We start from the raw sequence: 22,929 nt of genomic DNA, 5'->3' as shown, positions 1-22,929 counted from the left end.
CCTCTAGTATTTGTGACCCACAAATATTTGTAACCCTCCCCCATTAGTATACAATGCAGTTTCTGTGTATGACTGAAATACATATCACATAACCACTACTTCACATACATCATTTCACCTTCAAAAGGTAACCTTGGAAATTTATACCTAAAACAACCTTTAAATGTCGGATAGATTTCTGATACCAATCAGAGATTTGGTGTAGTTTTTGAACTTATAGGAACTTTATAACAATGTATTTGGCAGTAAACTACAGAAACACACCAGTGTCTGTTCCATGTGTATGAAGTTATGCCAACGTTTTATATATTTTTACGTACCAAGCTTCGTACCAGGTCTAGACGTACATACAAACAACTGTTGAACACAGTTATTTTCCCCATAATCAAATGTACAGTTGTAAATATTTTCTCTCAGGTGCTTTGTTTTATTTGTTAATAATTTGATTTAATTTGAATGTAGGTGATTTTAAATAACAACTTTTCATACAAAACTTCAGCCTGAAGTAAGATGACCTTGTTGCCTATCCTGAGACCTAAAAACAATATGAGTTACCATTAAACCTAAGAGTCCTACTTCCACTGGATCATAAAACAGATCGTATTTCTATTGTTTGGGGGCACCAGGGTAAGAGAGACATTACTTAACTCAAGTGTCATTTCCCTAGTATCTCCTACAAGTCTCTGGGCACCTAACCACTGTTGGTATATAAGTTATATAAGATTGAATCTAGTATTTCCTAGACTGTGGTATATTCGTGTTGAGTCTTCAAAAAAACCTCTTCTTGTATAACTTAATTGGAACTCTTGCCCTTTTACTAGTGCTATATCACGGATGCATGCTGCCGAAGACATTATAATGACAACATGCATGCTGCCGAAGACATTATAATGACAACGGGCAAACTAGTCGTCCCACTCCCTAAAGCCAAGCGCTCAGCAGGAACAGAAACTACCACTTTCAAAGGCTACGTTGTGTCGACAAATAAATAGAAACTTGAGACTACATGTACCTCACAGGGATAAGCGCTTGATAATGTACAGATAATCTGGATCACTGCTTAACTTGAATGAAACTAAACATGTAGATATTAAACATAACGCCCCTCCTATGTTGGATGTGGGACGCCCCTCCTATGAAGGATGTAGGATACCCCTCCTATTTAGGATGTGTGATGCCCCTCCCATGTAGGATGTGGGACGCCCCTCCTATGTAGGATGTGGGACACCCTTCCTATGTAGGATGTGAGATGCCCTTCCTATGTAGGATGTGGGACGCCCCTCCTATGTAGGATGTGGAACGCCCCTCCTATGTAGGATGTGGGACACCCTTCCCTATGTAGGATGTGGGACGCCCCTCCTATGTAGGATGTGGGACACCCCTCCTATGTAGGATGTGCGACAGCCCTCTAATGTAGGATGTGGGACGCCCCTCCTAAGTAGGATGTGGAACGCCCCTCCTATGTAGGATGTGGGACACCCTTCCCTATGTAGGATGTGGAATGCCCCTCCTATGTAGGATGTGGGACACCCCTCCTATGTAGATGTAGAACGCCCCTCCTTATGTAGGATGTGGGACACCCTTACTATGTAGGATGTGGGACGCCCCTCCTATGTAGGATGTGAGATGCCCCTCCTATGAAGGATGTGGGACACCCACCTATGTAGGATGTGGGACGCCCCTCCTAAGTAGGATGTGGGACACCCTTACTATGTAGGATGTGGGACACCCCTCCTATGTAGAATGTAGAACGCCCCTCCTATGTAGGATGTGGGACACCCCTTCCCTATGTAGGATGTGGGACGCCCCTTCTACGTAGGATGTGAGATGCCCCTCCTATGAAGGATGTGGGACACCCCACCTATGTAGGATGTGGGACGCCCCTCCTAAGTAGGATGTGGGACACCCTTCCTATGTAGGATGTGGGACGCCCCTCCTATGTAGGATGTGGGACACCCTTCCTATGTAGGATGTGGGACGCCCCTCCTATGTAGGATGTGGGACACCCCTCCTATGTAGAATGTGGGACACCCTTACTATGTAGGATGTGGGACGCCCCTCCTATGTAGGATGTGCGACAGCCCTCTAATGTAGGATGTGGGACGCCCCTCCTAAGTAGGATGTGGAACGCCCCTCCTATGTAGGATGTGGGACACCCTTCCCTATGTAGGATGTGAGATGCCCTTCCTATGTAGGATGTGGGAAGCCCCTCCTATGTAGGATGTGGGACACCCCTCCTATGTAGGATGTGGGACACCCCTCCTATGTAGGATGTGGAACGCCCCTCCTATGTAGGATGTGGGAAGCCCCTCCTATGTAGGATGTGGGACGCCCCTCCAATGTAGAATGTGCGACAGCCCTCTAATGTAGGATGTGGGACGCCCCTCCTATGTAGGATGTGGGACACCCCTCCTATGTAGAATGTGGGACACCCTTACTATGTAGCATGTGGGACGCCCCTCCAATGTAGGATGTGCGACAGCCCTCTAATGTAGGATGTGGGACGCCCCTCCTAAGTAGGATGTGGAACGCCCCTCCTATGTAGGATGTGGGACACCCTCCCTATGTAGGATGTGGAACGCCCCTCCTATGTAGGATGTGGGACACCCCTCCTATGTAGAATGTGGAACGCCCCTCCTATGTAGGATGTGGGACACCCTTCCCTATGTAGGATGTGGGACGCCCCTCCTATGTAGGATGTGAGATGCCCCTCCTATGAAGGATGTGGGACACCCTTACTATGTAGGATGTGGGAGGCCCCTCCTATGTAGGATGTGGGATGCCCCTCCTATGAAGGACGTGGGACGGGATCGGACAGGACAAACAGGTGTTATATCTAATTGATGGTATAAAAGAAAAGGTAACAGGTAAAAGTTACACTATTTGCACTCCCCAATTCACTGGAGTGTAAAATTGCTAGGTTAGTGTGAGGTTCCAACCTTGGACTTTTCTGGAATTTAGCCAGAATGATGCACTCATGACTTGTAACTGTCTGCGTCCATGTAGTTCCCTTTTTCATTCCTCCATCCCCTGTATAACTTGTAGTGCAGCTCAAACAACCACTAACAAATCAAGAACCAGGATTATAGTAGTTGGAATACCAAATGTTACATACGAGTGGAACAAGAGCCCCAAAAAGCCTGTATCTGTCATCTGGTTTATTCATTATAAATATGACAAAAAAATTAATTTCAAGAAAAATATAAGTATCAAGTATTGTAAGTTATAAATAAATTCAACAAGCAAGAAGCAGCCTCCTTCAATGGAAATTGAAGCAAACCAAGTTTGTTTTAATATACCGCATTCAACCCAATAAGCGCCCAGGGAGCTTAAAATATTGATGAAAATGAAAAGGTGCTAATAAGTCGAAATTATTGCAAATCTACCGTTTTATGTAATTTTGGTCCTTATTTATGCATGGGCAATTGAAATTGAGGGCTCAAAAAGGGGGAGGGGCGCTTATAGGGACATGGGCGCTTATTGGGTCGAATATGGTATGTCAATGTATCCAATTTGACGACTTTTGGTCCTGTCTCTCATGGTCAGGCACCATTGAGATTTGCCCAACCTTATTCCTCATCCTGACATAGATAATCTCTGTTGTTTAGTTTCATACCTTAACCGTGAAATCGATTGTGATAAATTCCTTCTTTTGGATTGGAAGAGTTCACATGTGTTTTCAGTGGCAAACAAGTTAATACATGGCTGTTCAAAATTACCATCATCAAATCATCTTATATTTCAGGAAACAAAGTTATGAAAATGGCCAATTCCAAAAGCAATCTTCCTAAACTGTATGCTGTAGGAAAATCTTAGTGTTTAGAAATGACTCATCCTTTCTTGACAATATGTAATTAAACATTTCAAGAGAGGAATTATCTATGTAATTTCGTTTCTGATGATTTGTTGTGGAGGTAAGTCACATCTAATCCCAATACAGACACCTGTGCTACAATAACGCTACCCCCCTCCCCTCATCAGCCAAAGTTTTAAACCCACTCTAATCATTCATTAACCAATGAATAATGTATTTATCCTAAAAAACACCCTTGGAGGCTGAGCCAATAGAGGAAATTAAATGTAAGTTTAATAGAGAGAGAGGGATGAGGCTGGGGCGCTGGTAATACAAATACGGTAACACATTACAAATCTGTACTCCATATAACACCAACTAATACCAAGTTTTTATCCCAAAATTATTGATTTGTTTTACATCGTTTAGATCATGTGACCATCAGTCTCATCACATGCTGGCGAATTAGTGCTGTAATTTCAACGAGATAAAAACACATTGACCTATATATGGCTGAGATTCATATGCCTAATACATGTATACAGCAAGGAAATGAATCTCTAGAAGTTTATACCATAATGGTATAAGTCTGCATGGTAGATATACCTGTTAATCTTAATTATTACGATTCCATATTTCATTAGCTAAATGCAATCTTCATTTAATTATTGTGTAAAATATTAAATCAATTGTCTTGTTAAATAATATGGAACAGTTTTTCTTCAAAACCATGTTGTACAATAGTGGACTTTTGTTCCTGACAGATTAATATCATATATCCAAATAAATCATCATCCTTCGAAAAATATCTCACTAGGAGTAATGTGCATTAAGTATATAATTCACCAAGACTTTTAAATGGCAAGTTTTTAAACTTGTAACAAGAGAGGAGAAAATGTAGCGGCCAGACAGGGATTCGAACCCAGGACCCTCCGAACACTAGCCGAGTGCTCTACCGACTGAGCTACCTGGTCACCGATGAACGACCTAGTCCAATCCCGCTACAAACTTTACACTATACAAATTCTCTATTTGTGACATCATTGGGTCATAAATTGCCCTGGTGTTTATTACTACATTTACACAATAATCATAAGCTATGAAATATTTAATAAATAAAATTATGAATACAATTTTGTCGCGTTAAGTCATCCCTAGGCCGATTCAATCACTGCCTGTGCATGAAAGACAACAATTATATTAAATTCAAAAGATTTTCCCAGTAATGTATGATTTTCACTTACAGAAATACATTGGCCACACAAAAACTAACATTATCAATAGAATTACATAATGTTTGTGTAAACCAATGCTCACAAGGACAAATCCTAACCTACTATGAATGTTATAAGTCGACATACAGGCAATGTTAGCTGTGTTTGGGGCTTTAACAGTGATGTGGCTGTATGCATGCTAGAAGTCTTTTCATGTATTTTTTTAACCTGTTCACATCACCTATAAAGTAAATTTAAGGGTTTTAAAGTCTTTTTTTAACTACCATATTCTAATACCAGTAAGACCACGCTCAGCATTAAGCCCCCTCCCCTATTTATCAAGTGCTTTGTAAGAAATATATATATTGTTCTAATATCCTTAAATATAAGGTATAAAATTTGTCTTTAACAAAAGTTTTCAAAAGTCTTTTGAGTAAATTGTGCCTTAGTTATTTGTTCTCAACTTCTACCTGAATTCTATGGAAAAGATGGATATGATATGATTGTAATATAAATATCTATTATTGTTTCAATCTACCTTTGCTAAAGGTTGTTTCCAATCTACATTTTTGACTACTGTCCTAATTCCTCCACAATGTCCCTTCTATAGTCCCCTTTTCAGTCTCTATTATTACTACTGTCCCTTTCCAATGTTACTACCTTCAGTTACTTCCTATAACCTACTGTTACCCCGCTCCCCCCCTGACATTTCCATCATGAACCTATCCCCTCCCCTCCCCCCTCCAGTAATTACTATAGCTCACAGATTGTCTGCTTTACATCACAAGGTAAGATATATCCTCCTGGGAGACTGCAGACTGCAGCTTCTCTGTTTAATGAGTTCTCCATTCTATAAACACTTAGAATGCAGAAAAGCTGCACTCTTAAAAGACTCCTTCCCAAAGAATAACACCCAAAGATTTGTGAGATAATGTTAGATGTTCTAGTTTACATCATTTGTTCCAAAATCATGTGCTGTAAATTTGTCTTTTTCAGACAACCTCATTATGGATACTCAAACAGCCAGAGTAACGTTTCCATTATCAAGATGTAACAATCATTTTTGGTATAAAAAGGTTATAATAATCATGTCCCTATTAGCATCCTTAGATAAAGGCCTGCAAAGTTGTTTGAATAAATTACCTTGACCTTCAATCAATGTCACAGGGGTCATGTGTAAGTATTGAGCTTTAAGAATTGCTCAGTTGCAGAAGTTGAAGAAGTTTTTTCGAGTGTTTTTAAGTTTTTAGGAGCAGTCCTGTTAATATGAGAGCTGTGTGATGCCGATTTCACTGTTATTTACCACATGTCCCCAGCCCCTGGGGTTTTATTTCACTCTAATCTCAGGATAAGATAACTCTGTAGATGTGGAATTAAACATGTATTTAACACCTCTTCATTTCACTGTTTTTGTTGGTATAACTGGCTTCCATTCCATTCTAAAACAGAACACTTTCCTTATCATACTACTCCGTTATCACTTTTGTTTGTTATTTAAAGTGTAACAGATGTAAACAGAAATGTAATATATTCACTCATAAAAAATAAAGAATTCATTTTGAATCTACTACAATTGTTTGAAGATAAAAACACAAGTAACCAAATTAATATCACTTTTGGTAAATATGTTATCAGATTTATACAGAGGTTTTGAGATCCCAAAATGACATGGGTAAAGTACAATTTACTGTCGAATATTCATCATCCGGTGATTATGATGTCAAAAAATTCATGTCAAAAGATGACATCACAATCATCGGAAGGTGGAATTAATCGGCAGTAAATTGTAATTTACGTCCTTTTGGGATCTCGAAACCTCCGTCTTTGTAAACTAGCCAACTATTAAAATATTAATATTAAATATTACACAGGTCAAGATTAATAAATATTTGTCAAGAGGAGCATGCAAATATTTTAAATCATCTCTTTAAAGCACGTCAAAGTATTACATTAAGAAGATGATCAACCTAAGTAAATCTCAACTGAGATGGAGGCAAGTATTTGTGGAGCTAAACACTTAATAATTCATGAATTAAGTTTATGGTCAGAATACCAGGAAAATATAAGCCCTGAGCTGTCCAGTTAATGAATGTTTACCATCAAAACAAGATGTCTTCTCCGAGGTGATATAGACATCTTGGTTACATCATGTAGTGATTGTGTTGGTGATTTTCACATACCTGAGCTTGACATTGTCAGCTCTTCACTTTGGATATTAACTCATTCACCCCTGAGGACATATTGGACTCTTCTAAATCAAAGACTAGACCAGTCCATTATGAAATTTCAGGTTTGAATGAGTGAAATGGCATATTATATATTCCATTCATATAGGACCAAATTATGAACTACGCAATGAATAAATCCTTCCATTGATAGAATGCCATCTGCCACAATCTTCCTGAATAAATCTCATGATGATCGAAGCTAAGCAAAGTTAAATCTCATCTATGAGTCTCTTAAAACATGACATGTTAAATCATCTTAAAATTAGTGAAACGAGAATTACCAATCACAGTCAATGAGATGCTTTAACTTTAAGTTGGAATATTAGTTCATTCAAGGTTTCATCAGATCAAGATCATTTCAGCCAGCAAAATAGAGATAATTTCAATGGCTTGAAATATGAAACTTACATGATTTTTCACTATAAACATGTTTGTAACTCAAACCGAAAAAATGTTTGACCAGAGACTAGAGTTCAGATCAGGACCTCTGACCTGTAGACTGGTGAGTCTCTACCAATGAGCAACCGGGTCCACAGCTGTAGAAAGAACTGTTTATTGTATGTACTTTTTAAAAGAAATAAAGATGCTGGAAAGCATTAGGATGGCATACATGGGAAATTTAGATAAAGGAGATTCTCAGGCTTTGTTCATCCATACTTCCTGTACTAGTAAATTTTTGTTCAGGAGTTCTGGTTCAGTAAATCGTCCACAAGTCCCTTGTTTGTGTTCACGACAACGTTCATGTACCACAGTTGTTTTTTTTACCTGGTACGAAACAGAGCGTTATCTATCATCATTGAGTCATATCTACACAAACGGACGTTTTCATTTAAATCGTTGTTAAATATATAAACCCTGATCATTTTGTTAACTGAGTGATTTTCGTACAATTTTCCCACGTGAGTCATAATAACTATCTATATTATTATATTGGCAGTTAAAAATTACCCATCACCGTTTGTCGCTGACATGTACTGCCTACCCCAAAACTACCTCGACAAATATCACAGTCATTAAGGATGACGATGAAAAGGTCACCTTGGCAGAGACGTTATTGCCTGTCTCTATAGCGGTGATAAAAATACATTGTGTCTAGTATGTTCAACAACTCTTCATATTTCAGAATTCTTTAGCTGTTATGGAAATGCTTCAAAGTCATACAACAAATGAGACATCAATGATCTGTCCTAAATAGCATCAGAAACTCTGAAAAGACATGATCAATCATCTTCAGCACAGAACAGTTATTTGTTTATTTACAAAGTTGGTATATCAAAATTGTCAAGTAACTCTAGAGAAATACAAAAAGTTACAATATATTGATCAGTAGAATTCTGCACTGCAGAATTTAGAGAAAAAATAATTTGTAATGAATTTTTAAAAACAGAATGTTTTAATGCAGTGAGCTTTGAGGAACAGAACATTGTAGTGCTATTTTGAGAAACAGAATATTACACTGCTATTTTGAAAAATAGAATACATTTACATTAGTACTGCAATGCTGAGAAACAGAATATCATACTGCTATTTTGAGAAATAGAATATTCTACAGTTAATTTGAGAAATAGAATATTGGACTGCTATTTTAAGAAAGTCATCATATAACATTATGCAGTGGAAGGGGCAGGGCAGGATGGACATGTGTAACGTATATGATCGAAATTAAACTGTAACATATTGTGAAATGGATTTCCATACTGCAACATTCCTAACTGAGAAATAGAATCTCTTACTGCAATGTTTTCCCATTATAAGAATTAGGTACTCTACAATGCTAATACACCTAATTATCATTTGTAATTACAATATACTATACATCCCACTATAACGACAGAGATTACAGAATACTTACCCAGGGAATACTTTTTGGAGCGATGGAAGAACATGATGAATTTGTTTTATTAACACGAGAGAATTATAACACCTAGAATGCCTTTATAAACTCCATGTTTCTCTTCTATCTCTGCTGGCAGTCACTGGTACTTATTCAGTGACACAGATTTAAATCAGATTCATCAGAGCTTGATACTTCATGTCTATATAACATATTTTTATCCCTGTAGATCACTATAGCTGGTGAGAGATACACATCCCTGCTCTCGTGTCTTCTAGTCCGATTTACAAATCCACAAAAATAAAACTACAGGTGAGAATAAAAACACCGCAATCCTTAATTATCCGTGAGAATTCCTGTCTCCCTGGAGCCTGGCAAGGATTTCATCAACACATCCTGTGTGTACTTCCCGGACAACTTGTACCCGCTAAGTAGACAGGGTACATACACCCCATACACCCTGTACCCCTGGTAGTACGTAGATGTGCCCTCCGACCAAGAGAGAGCTGTTATCCTCACACACAACACAGACTCCTCAGCTCCCAGAACAACACCTCCAAAAACTCTGTATGTACCGCGGCAGCTTATAACTCCCACATGTAATGTTTTTTAAAGCGCGGCACACAAAAGTAATTTGAATCTGGAGTTGTACACACGCCACAGTGGTGTATACACATATATCTATGTAGCGTGACCACGGTATACACAGGTGCTTCCTAACAATACATAGTCAGAGGTAAAGTTACGGATACAGTCCAGCGACCACGGAGACTGGGCGGCCACTCAACATACCATTTACACCTTCCAAACCTTTTTCCCAGTTATTATACTCCGATGAATATCAAAATTAGGAAACTGAGTGGAAACTACTTATATTCAATATACTGTGGTCTACAAATAACTTCTGGGGAGGAAGTATTTTAAACACTGATGAACATCAAAATTAACCAGTGCTGCGATACATACTTCATACAATACTTGTGACATTTCCCTTCTGTACGAGTTTATCAGGCCAGATATCAGAATTTCCTTTAGGACTGAATCCGCAATGTAAAGTTTTGACAAAGAACTTTAACAGTTTAATCAGCTTAAAACAAAATAGGAAAAAATTTAAAACAGTTTTTAAAGGCAACATAGGTCTAGCAATCAGTTAAATGCTTGCTGTCATAGCAATTTATTTTTCTTATAGATGCCTGAGAAATGGGTGGTCGGTGCTGTTGAAGTTACAACATTTACTCTCATTACTTTGGACGAGACAATGAAGCCACTATTTCAATTGTTGCTACTAGCTTCTTCACGGAGGAATAACCTTGACTATTTCTGAAGCATTAAAACCAAACCTAATAAACAGTAACTTTCCAAGATGAAAAATAACCTTAATACTGCATGAACTTTCATGAATGAATAAAAGTGACTCCTGAAGTAAACAGTCCAACAAGCCAACAGTAGTAGCATAGGAGTCAGATGTGTTAAAATATTTAATATTTCAGAACTCCCAACAACTCAAAATATTACATAGTATGGTAAACAATTTTAAACCAACTTTATTTTAATATGCAGTTTGTATGTAGAAGATTTAATGGCCACATTGACCTACTTTTAAGGTCACCGAGACCAAACTCATGAACTTTTTCTTTCTCTGTTTTTCCCATGAATTACGCATACAGAAGGGATCTAAGTATGTTTTGATGAAGAGCTTAAGTTTTTTAAATAAACAAACTTAGCCTACACTTGTATTCAAATAAAATAATCAGCTTAGCTTTCAAATCCAAATAAAGTTTAAAGTAATGGTAGGTAAGTCTGCAGTGTGGGTTTCAACGGCCTTGTGTGTTCTGGTTTGTGACCAGAATGGTAAATTAATTAAGATGTCTAGCATTCTCCCATTATCAGTCCTTCACCTCTGGGTTGTGAGGTGGTCTAAATGTATAACCCTAATTGTTTGTCAGTGGGTTTTTTCTCTGAGTACTCTGGCTTAAAACAAAATATGGTACATCCTTAAAAGACCATGGCAGTTATAGGATATGAAACTAAACAAAATGATGCATACAATATGAAAAGTATCAAAATCATTTTCTTTACATTTTTTTGCCCATATATACTAAGAAAAAGCATACAGAAAATATTTCTTTGTTTTGCTTTGATTTTTTTTTTAATTTTGGCTTAAGGTTCTTGGTCATTTTTCATTCAAGGCCTTGTCAGATTTAGAAGGTGAATAAAAGCATACCCAGCGAAACAGGGATTGTCACGTGGCCAATAGGTTAAGATGTCCTGACATGTTACCACAAGCCCTCCATCTCTGGGTCGCAAGTTTGAATCCCCTTTGGGGCAGTTGCCAGGCACTGACTAGTGAGTAGTGGTTGGTGGCTTTTCTCTGGGTACTCTGGCTTTCTTCTACCATCTTATCCTGGAATATCCTTAAATGACCTTGGCTGGTAATAGAACATGCAACTAATCAGACAAATCCAAAACCTGGAGAAAAATTATCGACCTGCAGTCAGTATACCCTGACATGGGATTCCAACTTATATCAAAAGGTGTAAGGTTAGTGGTAACATGTATAAACATCTACAGCCCAATATGAAAAGGAAAGGTACCATATAATATCTAGACAATGCTCTGGGAGGTGGATAATACTGAAGAGGGGTGAAAGCCAAACTGCTAACACCTCCCATGGTAAGATATGACAGACGTGAGTGGGGATCATCCATCATAATTAGGGCTAGATTTATTGTAGGTGTTTGGTGGTTTGTAATCTACTAACAATGGTTACAGGTACTTCATCACGGTGAATTTGTCTATCTATCTGGTCTCACTGGCCAGTGTTTATAGGGTGTCCAACCAGGACACAAACTTCACATCTAAGTCATAACCAACAATTCCATTGACTTCATCAATCCACCTTCAGGTGAAACACCGTGAACTCTTATTTTATCATTTCTGATTAAACTTTCCACCAATCTAAAAACACTGAATATCAAATATCAATTAAATTAATCATATCTCCTTCCCTCCTCCCACTCCAACCTGAACTAGAACTGTCACCAGATTGGACGACCAATTACCCCCGCTGCACAAATATTAATAACTCTATTAATAGGGCACATCGCTGAAACCTATAGTTTACTCGAATCCTCTTCGTGTCCAGTAGTTAAGGAGGAGCTCTCTGGACAAAGTTGTGTCTACAGACGGACAACCCGAATAGTCAGAGATTGGCCAACATACTCAAAGAGTTCCAGGATTTACAGACTCCTTAGTTCTAGTCTTGTATGTAATCCACAGTCTTACTCACATACAGATGTATTTTACTGCAGCGTTTAATTATTCCAGATGGCAGATTTCGTCTGTTCTTGCGTGCCAAACAATACATGTTTATCACTTAAAGCACTCCTTTCTCACCGCTGCCATTTCTAACTTATAGCTTCCCTCCATTACCGAAATGTCAGAGAACCAGGAGCAATCCAACCGTTCTGAATCTGGTTGGTGTGTCACAGTGATAAAAATGGTGAAACAGAAACAAGATTTACTTACATATCATGACAACTTTTTCTTTTTTTTTTTTTTTCTTTTTTTTTATTGGGAGGGAGAAGGGAAAAAATAGATGTCTCCAGTAGATCTTTACATTGAAAGTAAAGGACTCATGACACCCCCTTGGTACACACCATTGAATGTTTCAAATAAACACTTTTATGTCCTTGACGTTTTGGCAAAAAAAAATTATTTTCATAATTTAAAGTTGATTCAGAAATACAATAAAATTTACATGTATATAATTCAGGTTATTGGTTTTAAAACTGTATAGTTTTAAACAATAGAATGAATATAAAAATATATATGAATAAAGGTCAAAATACAAAGATAAATGTATAAGAAAAGCATGCACTGATTTTTGGGATATATCAACAAAAATTGCAAGAAAATGTAAAAATTCCAAATGTGGTAAAAACAAATGTAAAAATAATGGTTTTACCTCTGTAATCTGGCAATAATAACTCAGAAAGAATCAAAATTCCATTCTGAAGGCTATCATTTACATTATTTTAAGACTTTTATTCTTTGTATGCCAACTTCATCATAAATGGTCTATAAAAACAAGTAATATAATTTGAATTCAACAATCAAACAAAATAATAACAAAAATCATGCAAACAATGTATTGAATTTTTTTCAAAAAGACAATTTTTTTTCCCAACTTACAACATAATATCAAGATAGGTCCAATCGGACCTGTGATGTGAAAAAAAACCCAACAAAGACAAAGTTTTAAGGCTTCAGATTTGACACTTTTGAAAACCTTACAGAATAAGAAATACCTCATTTCTAATTTCTTCTTTACCTATTATAGAGTTTTCTCCCTTGTGGGTAGGTATCCATTGTGACGTCATTATTTTGTGAGCGAAATTCACTTCGTTTTTCTCTGAAAAGTTTGACGCTACCCTCGCAAACACATGACGTCACAATCAATACCTACCCCAAGAGCAGATAACTCGAAATAAACATGTAGGGAATAGAATCACCAAAGATGTCACTACGATTACTGCTTCACTCATGCAGTAACTTTAGTTCCATTGTAGAGTTAAAAGACATCCATCAAGAATGTATAGAAACCGAGATAAAATGAAGATGACTAATTCAAAAGTTGACAAGATATAAAGATTTAAAAGATGTTGAGATCATTAAAATTTTCAATGAATAGAGAAAAAAGGGAAAAAGATATAAACCTAGAATAAAAAAAGATGAAAGAAGGCTGATAAATATAGCCCTCATGGACAGACAAAGAAGGAGATGTATAATCATCAATTCCACTTACACAATGTTGTCAAATAGATGCTGTGTAAAATGTCTCGCTCTATCAATGGTGCTGAAAAACATACACATGTAGAGTAATAACCTCGTTAAATACAGGTGTATGCCAGGTATGTTTACAAACTTAATTTACAAGTACCTGTTTATTTACTTGTAGTTTGAATTGTTTACTATACATACCTAGATAATTGTCACCTTAACATGCAATGATAAGATCACTGATGGACTGATTGTTCATTTTCTAACTTTATACTGTCTATTTGTTGTTCAGGTTTTCATTTAATAAACATTTGATATATTTTACAAAAGAACTAAGTGGTATATACATGAAGTTAGCCCCATTGCAAAACTGACATGCAAAATACAACTATAATTAAACACTGCATCTGTTTATCATACATCTATATATAAGTACATTCGTTTTGACAATAAAACCACACATATGAAAATAGTATCATGATGTCACGAAAATTAAACAATTAAAATTCCTCTGCTTATACTGGCAAGAAATTGACAATCAGTCAGAGGATATTTTTTTCTGTAGTAAAACTGGTTTCTACTCAGTAAAAACTGGCAAATATCTCCATGCCACATTAGTCAGTGTATATGGAAACCTAAGTCTAAGATTTCCCTGGACCAGTTGTTGTCCCATTAAGATACGCATTATCGAGTGGTGGACGGGTCACTTTGTTACATTTTTGGTGTTAAGATTCCAACCATTTCACATACAAACCCTGAAATACTTCCACTCAATAAAACCCATTGTTACCCTGACACAGGATTAAATTGGTCATTGGTTGGCCCATTGTACCTATTCACCTAGTTAAACTGGCTGTGGTGACCTCAGTCTGTCAACCAGCATAGTCCAACAATATCAGGAGTGCCTCACTTAATAGCTTAGATACCAGAAGTGTGATCACATCGAAATGACTTCTGTAACCTGTTATAGAAACCTAAAACAATTGTCTGTAGAGGGTAGGGTTCTATGATCGATCACTTGTGACCAGGTAGGGCAATATTGGTACAGCATCCCTGTTTGGAGGGTCCCATCTTCAAATCCCAGTCTGGAAACTATAGTACATTTTTATTTCTTAGCAAAATAATAAGTAACCGATGGTGGGTGTATATCAAATCCTTAATATGTTTGAGGGGGTAATTTAGTTCAATGAGGCAGGATAGCATAGGGGTAGGACTCTGGATAGTATAGGGGTAGGACTAAGTCCATAACCATCGCATCAATGACCAGGTACATGTAGATCCATTGGTATCCCCACATCCTCTATGAGAGAATTGTCCAAGGATGTTAATCATTTGTATGACCCAAGGATGGACACTATTTCTACAATCCAAGGACGGAAAACATTTCTACAATCCAAGTATAGAAACCATTCCTACAATCAAAGGATGGAAAACAATTCTACAATCCAAGGATGGAAAACATTTCTACAATCCAAGGATGGAAAACAATTCTACAATCCAAGGATGGAAAACATTTCCATGATTCTAGGATAGAAACCATTCCTATTATCCAAGGATGGAAAATATTTCTACAATCCAAGGATGGAAAACATTTCTATGATTCAAGGATGGAAAACATTTCTATGATTCAAGGATGGAAACCATTCCTATGATCCAAGGATCCAACCATTTCTACGATTCAAGGATGGAAAACATTTCTATGATTCAAGGATGGAAAACATTTCTATGATTCATTTCCTATGATCCAAGGATGGAAAATATTTCTACAATCCAAGGATGGAAAACATTTCTATGATTCAAGGATGGAAAACATTCCTATGATCCAAGGATGGAAAATATTTCTACAATCCAAGGATGGAAAACATTTCTATGATTCAAGGATGGAAAACATTTCTATGATTCAAGGATGGAAAACATTTCTACAATCCAAGGATGGAAAACATTTCTATGATTCAAGGATGGAAAACATTTCTATGATCCAAGGATGGAAAATATTTCTACAATCCAAGGATGGAAAACATTTCTATGATTCAAGGATGGAAAACATTTCTATGATCCAAGGATGGAAAATATTTCTACAATCCAAGGATGGAAAAATTTCTACAATCCAAGGATGGAAAATATTTCTATGATTCAAGGATGGAAAACATTTCTATGATCCAAGGATGGAAAACATTTCTAATCAAGGATTTTCTACAATCCAAGGATGGAAAACATTTCTATGATTCAAGGATGGAAAACATTTCTATGATCCAAGGATGGAAAATATTTCTACAATCCAAGGATGGAAAATATTTCTATGATCCAAGGATGGAAAACATTTCTATGATCCAAGGATGGAAAACATTTCTATGATCCAAGGATGGAAAACATTTCTATGATCCAAGGATGGAAAACATTTCTATGATTCAAGGATGGAAATCATTTCTAATAAGGATAGAAACCATTTCTATGACCCAAGGATGGAGATCATTTCTAAGATCCAATAACAGAAACCATTTCTATGACCCAAGGATGGAGATCATTTCTAAGATCCAATAACAGAAACTATTTCTATGACCAAGGATGGAGATCATTTCTAAGATCCAATAACAGAAACCGTTTCTATGACCCAAAGATGAAACAATTTGTACAATCAATGGATGGAGATCATTTCTACAAACAAAGAATAGAAAACATTTCTACGATCCTTGGATTGAAACCATTTCTACAATCCAAGGATGGGAACCATTTCTAAGATCAAAAGATGGTAATAATTTCTACATTTTAAGATGGAAACCATATGACCCAAGGATAGAAACCAATCCTACGATCCAAAGATATAAACCAATTTTACAATCCAAGGATGGAAACCATTTCCACAAATCAAGGACAGAAACCATTTCTACAAACCAAAGATATAAACCATTTCTACAATCCAAGGATGGAAACCATTTCTACAAACCAAGGATGGAAACTGCATTTAAAACACAATCCAAGGATGGAAATCATTTCTATGACCCAAGGATAGAAACCATTTCTACAAATCAAGACAGAAACCATTTCTAGAATCCAAGGATGGAAACCATTCCTACAATCCAAGAATGGAAACCATTTCTATGACCTAAGGAAAGAAACCATTTCTACGATCCAAGAATGGAAACCATTTCTACAATCCAAGGATGGAAACCATTTCTACAATCCAAGGATGGAAACCATTCCTACAATCCAAGGATGGAAACCATTTCTACAATCCAAGAATGAAAACCATTCCTACAATCCAAGAATGGAAACCATTTCTATGATCCATCAGGATGGAAACCATTTTATGACCTAAGGAGAAACCTTTCCACAATCAAGAATGGAAACCATTTCTACAATCCAAGGATGGAAAACATTTCTACAATCCAAGGATGGAAAACAATTCTACAATCCAAGGATAGAAACCATTCCTATTATCCAAGGATGGAAAACATTTCTACAATCCAAGGATGGAAAACATTTCTATGATTCAAGGATGGAAAACATTTCTATGACCTAAGGAAAGAAACCATTTCTACAATCCAAGAATGGAAACTATTTGTACAATCCAAGAATGAAAACCATTTCTACAAATCAAGGACAGAAACCATTTCTAAGATCAAAAGATAGAAACCATTTCTACCATCTATGGATGAAAACCATTTCTACAAACCCAGTGTAGAACATCCTTCTAGTCTGCTACCCTACCTTCTGTTTTGTCATGGCCTTAATCACAACTGCTAAGTTGAAACAATACCCCACCATTTGTTAATACAGTAATGTAATTCTTTATACATGTAGCTTTTAAGTTAATCTCACCTTCACAAAAACATGTAACATGCATACCTGATTTAATTAAAACCAGGTTTTACAGCCTTAACGTTGGAGTCTGGTATTCTAGCAATGTTTACAGTAGATTTCGGCAGAATTTCCTTCATAATATTGTATACAGACTGAACTTACTTCTATTCAAACTGGGTCGACAACAACACAACAAGTTTTAACTGTATGTCAAGTAATGACAATTAAACTTAACATTCCTTATCAGATGCAAGTAAAATCTTATGATTTTATCAAGATGTACATGCAGTCACCTTGTCAAGACTTGCATTAAAGCTCTGACTATTCAGTGATAGTAACATATATGAGTAGATATTTACAGTCGATAGACTTGCTCAGACCCATCTCAACAAGACAACGGCTCTTACACTAACAGCTTGTTCTTTACGAGTAATTTTTCGTTTAAAATAGCATGTTATTTATTCAAAGTTTTAATTAAATGTTTAAATAGATGGGATTCCCTCACATTTAAATTAACTTTTGAATTATAAATAAGCATTGATCCCTATTTTTTTCTATTGAAGGATTGACACCTTTAAATGGACGTTGTATTTTTCTTATCTTATATTACAAAGACTTTGTACTAGAAATATAAATAGATCCTCAAGCGTAGGATTTCACATCATATTTTTAAAACCATTTGATTTTTTTTGAATTCCAAACAAATAAAATTGCTTCAATAAAATCAAATTACTCAGTTGGAAACAAATCTGAGTGCGAATTAGTTTCAATCTCTACAAAACAAGAAATCAATAGCCCTGATAAATGCCTGATTAAATAGCAGACATTAAATGTCTAATCCCTAGCGAATTTAATCGCTCTGTGATACAATTAAGTCAAATGTAAAACAATGCAATGTGATATCATTTCAATTGCAATTATTAGGTTATGAATGCCAACAACACACAAGGGCTACTTTATATCAGCGGTCTTTTATAATCAACATCAGGTATGATATGTCTTGGCTTTATTGTGATTTGATACCAAACAATACATTTATGCTGAACTGAGAAAAACCTATCACTTGTACGTATCTACATCAATCAAGTCCCAATAATCTTCGGCCTATTATTTTCTTCGCTTTTGAAGTTTATTGTCAGAAACAAGAGCCTTAATTGTGATGATAAGATTTTGGTACAACTACAATCTTATCAATATAATTGACATGATACATTAATGTAAATAAATCCCAGTCAATTTCATTTTTAATAGAGACATGTCAATGATGAATATATTCCCATAATTAATGTAGTGACTTGTTAGTAATGGAGATCTACTTGTATTCCGTGACCCTTTGTCTCCAAACTGTCACATTAGAGTTTTAATTAGTAATGTAGATCGTTTACTTCATCAGTTTTACAAGTAAATGTTAATTACCCTGAGGTAAAGCCATGATCCACAGACTTCATTGATATGAATCATAATTATTTACACTGTAATATAATTGTCAGACAGCTGACCCATTTAATGAGCGAGCTCTGATACACATCTCTTTAATCAATATCAGGAAGGCAATAAATTACATTTCAATTTCAAGGTGATGGAAAGTTATGAGTATTTGTATCAGTAAACTAGCAAAATCAATATATATATTTTATATATAATATAAACCCAAATTTATTACTTTTGGACAAATTAAAGAAAATAGAGACATATGATTTAATACAAAGAAAACTGAACCAGGTGTTTCAGGTGAGTTAGAGCTCTCTGCTTTATCATCAACACCACTGTACAAATCTAAGTCAAACCTGAATCATAAGTATAACTCTGGTACAAACAGCGTCTTTTGTTCCTCAGACAAGATAAGTTTGAAGATTGAAGTATAAATCAGCTGATATCTCCCTCACATTGTGTTATATATGTCAGTGCTTTTACTGATAAAAGGCTACCTGTCTTCTTAACATCTTTCATTCCTGAGATTTCACAATGGACCCTTCAAGATTTAGAATAAGAAGGGTTCAATTGCGTCTACAGGATTGAAAAGGTTAATTTCTTTGCTTAGTTTGCTGTCTCACATCTGTATCAAACTCGAGGTGTCCTATTGCTATTCAGATTACTGGTCAGAAGTAACAGATACCTTACAGGTAATCTATGATCTGTCTAACGAAGGAGACAGGTGAGGAGATCAGATATTGCAGGAACAGGTAAAAGTTAATTACAGGTGCAAGCTCAGGTACAACATAAAGATAAGATGCCTAACTTGAAAATTAATCTGTTCTTGGATCTTTAATTTCCCGGGTGAGCTGAAAGTTATCTGTAAACTGGAGCATCCATCTGACTAAGACACGAGTAATTAGACTCGACCAATCTATTGGGTGTGGACAATTTTTAAATATTTCAATCAATGAGACGATTGATCAGAATCAATGAACACCTGTTTTCCCCTGTGTGTAACACGAAACTGATTCATACCCTAGTATCTTACATTTATAACGGCAATTGATTACAAAGTCGTGCTAGACAGAATTCTTTTGATTTCAGTTTACATCCTGTAATGGAATGTCACACACAGATAGGGTAGGTTAACAGGGTGTGTCACCGACCTACCAGGCCAGCAGAGGCAAAAATAACTACCTTTACTCCCCAAATTACCCGTCAACATCCCTACAGAGCACAAACACAGGTCGGAAATTCCAAATCAATTTCACGAGAGGGAGATCACAGAAATGGACAACACTGAGGACTTGTGTACACTGGAATGTCAGTTACACATCAATCATTGTTGATTTCAGTGTACATTTCAATCAAGACAAGCCTTGGATCAGTAACAGTAGATTCACTTCATATATGGTTAATTTCTTAGGATGATAAAGATTTTTTGTAAATGAATTTGAAGAAACTAAAAGTATACTTTAGGTATCCTGGTAGGTTCTGAAAGCCAACTTAACTAAAGCAAACTTTTAAGAAATCAAGTTTTGCATAAAAAACTTTATTTGGTTTGATTAATTTTATGTCCTACTAAAAGCCAGGGACATTTAAGGACATGCCAGGTATAGATGGTCTGAGGAACAACCACTGACCAGCGGTCAGTACCTGGCAGCTGACCCACATGGGATTTGAACTTGTCACCGAGAGGTGGAGGGCTTTTGGTAATATGTCAGGGCATCTTAACCGCTCGGCCACCGCAGCCCCAATTACTAAAAAATGTGTTTATTCAAAGTGTGATAAACTGTTACACATCCTTCAACATAAAATATGTATAATCCTGGTCGGACTTACTCAGTGCGTGGCAGTGATTTTCGTGTTGAATGGCGTTTTCTTTGATGGACTCTAAGGCTTCGTACCCCCATCTTTTATCAAACTCGCGCTTACTGCCGTCAAGTCGCACAGTAGGTACTTCTCTCAGACTAGGCTGGTCATCAGCACCCTGGGGTTACAAAAACAAGTTGCATTATCTTTCTTTTTCTTTTCAAAGGTAGTTGTTTTCTTTTTAAAACCAAATTATTTTTCCTTCTTCTCATCATTTTTTTTTTTACACCAAATGCTTCTTTTTTTTTTAATTTTTTTTTTCAACTTTTAAGAAGTTACATCTTGGAATGCAAGGAAAAGCTGTAATCCTTCCAGAGTTATTTCCCTTATAAAGTATAACTAAGTTTTGTACAATCCAAGGGGCATAACTCTTACTTCCTTACAATAAATTCTTTCTTGCCTCAGCTGTGCTACTGGGCTGTTAATTAAAATATAATTTCCTCTCAAGCTGTAGCTTGTTGGTTAAAGATGGGTTTTTTTAATTGACCAAACAATGTGACTATTTTAGAAAATGAGCAATTGAATAACAAAAAGCACATTTTGAAAAAAATGAAAAATAAGACAAGTAGTGAACACAGAACGAGAATGATGTCATGCATTGATATGTTTTCTAAACAAAATTAGTCGTAACTAAAAAGTAAGGAGAGTTACCTCCTCTTGTCTGTGACATGTGAGCGTTTTGAGATCCTGTCGTAGCACCAAGAAGGATGGCTCCCATGGAATATGTGGTCGACTGCCATTAATGTTTCTCCCAACTTCACAGTCCGTGTCTAAACATACAATAAACATACTATTTATTTATCTATATTTTCAATGGGTTAAAATCTAAATACAATGAATCTTACTCAACAGGTGTTTGTTTCACATTAATTGAAACTACAGCCATCTTTTGTAAATGAATAGTAATTCTATGGTTATACATGGAAATGTGTATTACATATTGCCTGATCAAAGTGGTAATTATGATACAAAGGTTTTTTGAAATCTGTCTGTGATACAGCACAAAATGACACACAGAAAATTTAAACTGTATTAGCAAATCTGTCTGTGATACAGCACAAAATGACACACAGAAAATTTAAACTGTATTAGCAAAACTCAGTAAGCAGTTATATCAATTTGGATAAAAAATGGATAACAAATATTGTTATATATCACTGGTCTGATGTATTAGAAACAGGACACGGTATCAATTTGTGTATTGTTTACAGATTTTTAAATCTTTCATTGTACAATTATAATTATCCCATGACTATCAATACTAATTCAAACCACTGGGGATTCTGGCTTACTGGTCCAACACTCAATATTATCATGTTCAACAAAAGATTTATCTAGCTCAATAATGCGCCTACTGTTTACCGAGGTTTCACATTTTTACATTACGAATTTCTCAGCGATTACATGAGTGAGGGAATCTTAAATAATTCATTTTATAACAAACATGGCAAATATCCATTAAACGATTTGTCAAACAAGCCACACATCTAGATATAGCTATCAATATTAATGTGAAAAAAGCATTTTACATGTTTCATCATAAAACAATTTGCAAAAACCACACTAATCATCATAAAATACAAAAATAGCTACATGTTACGTCGACACATAAAATGTCTCATTTTCAGAGAGATCGACCATGATTGATAAGTTTGCCATTAGGAAACTGTTATAACTGAACACATGTGATTTCCCCTTACATGATAATTACGGTCCGACTGTTGATATGCAGACAGATGATATAAATCTCTCTAAGTAACAGACTTTCTTGATAGGATTATAAATTATAATCGTATCCTTCGTCCTCACCATAAAATGTATTTGTCGAATGTGGTACTACAATATACAGTAAAACAGTGCTGTCGTATATCATTTACAACCACCTCTGTATAAAGATCACCTGTTTATAAGACCAATTTCTTGGGCCCAAAATAGGCCCCAAATGGTCATTTTAACACAATTTGACCTGTGTATAAAGACCACTTGGCT

General features: G+C 36.2%; 1 protein-coding gene across 10 annotated transcripts in view; it reads right to left on the bottom strand.

Annotated features, from left to right (window-relative positions):
• Window positions 1–22,929, bottom strand: part of LOC138321679 (ras GTPase-activating protein nGAP-like) — a 192,872-nt gene that overhangs the window by 125,366 nt on the left and 44,577 nt on the right. For 6 of the 10 annotated variants that reach the window (XM_069265535.1, XM_069265533.1, XM_069265526.1 and 3 more), the window contains exons 2-4: window positions 21,592–21,710; window positions 20,911–21,058; window positions 13,877–13,927 (exon numbers count right to left, since the gene is read on the bottom strand). In XM_069265535.1, coding sequence (XP_069121636.1) covers window positions 13,877–13,927; window positions 20,911–21,058; window positions 21,592–21,710 — 318 coding nt within the window. Of the gene's footprint in view, window positions 1–9,087; window positions 9,714–13,876; window positions 13,928–20,910; window positions 21,059–21,591; window positions 21,711–22,929 lie in introns of those variants that run through there. The other 4 variants (XM_069265528.1, XM_069265530.1, XM_069265534.1 and 1 more) reach the window with 3 other exon arrangements.

Source organism: Argopecten irradians, chromosome 4 (genome assembly GCF_041381155.1).
Source record: "Argopecten irradians isolate NY chromosome 4, Ai_NY, whole genome shotgun sequence".
Taxonomy (NCBI): domain Eukaryota; kingdom Metazoa; phylum Mollusca; class Bivalvia; order Pectinida; family Pectinidae; genus Argopecten; species Argopecten irradians.
The sequence above is the reverse complement of the archived record's forward strand: the minus strand, read 5'-3'. Positions and strand labels throughout refer to the sequence as shown.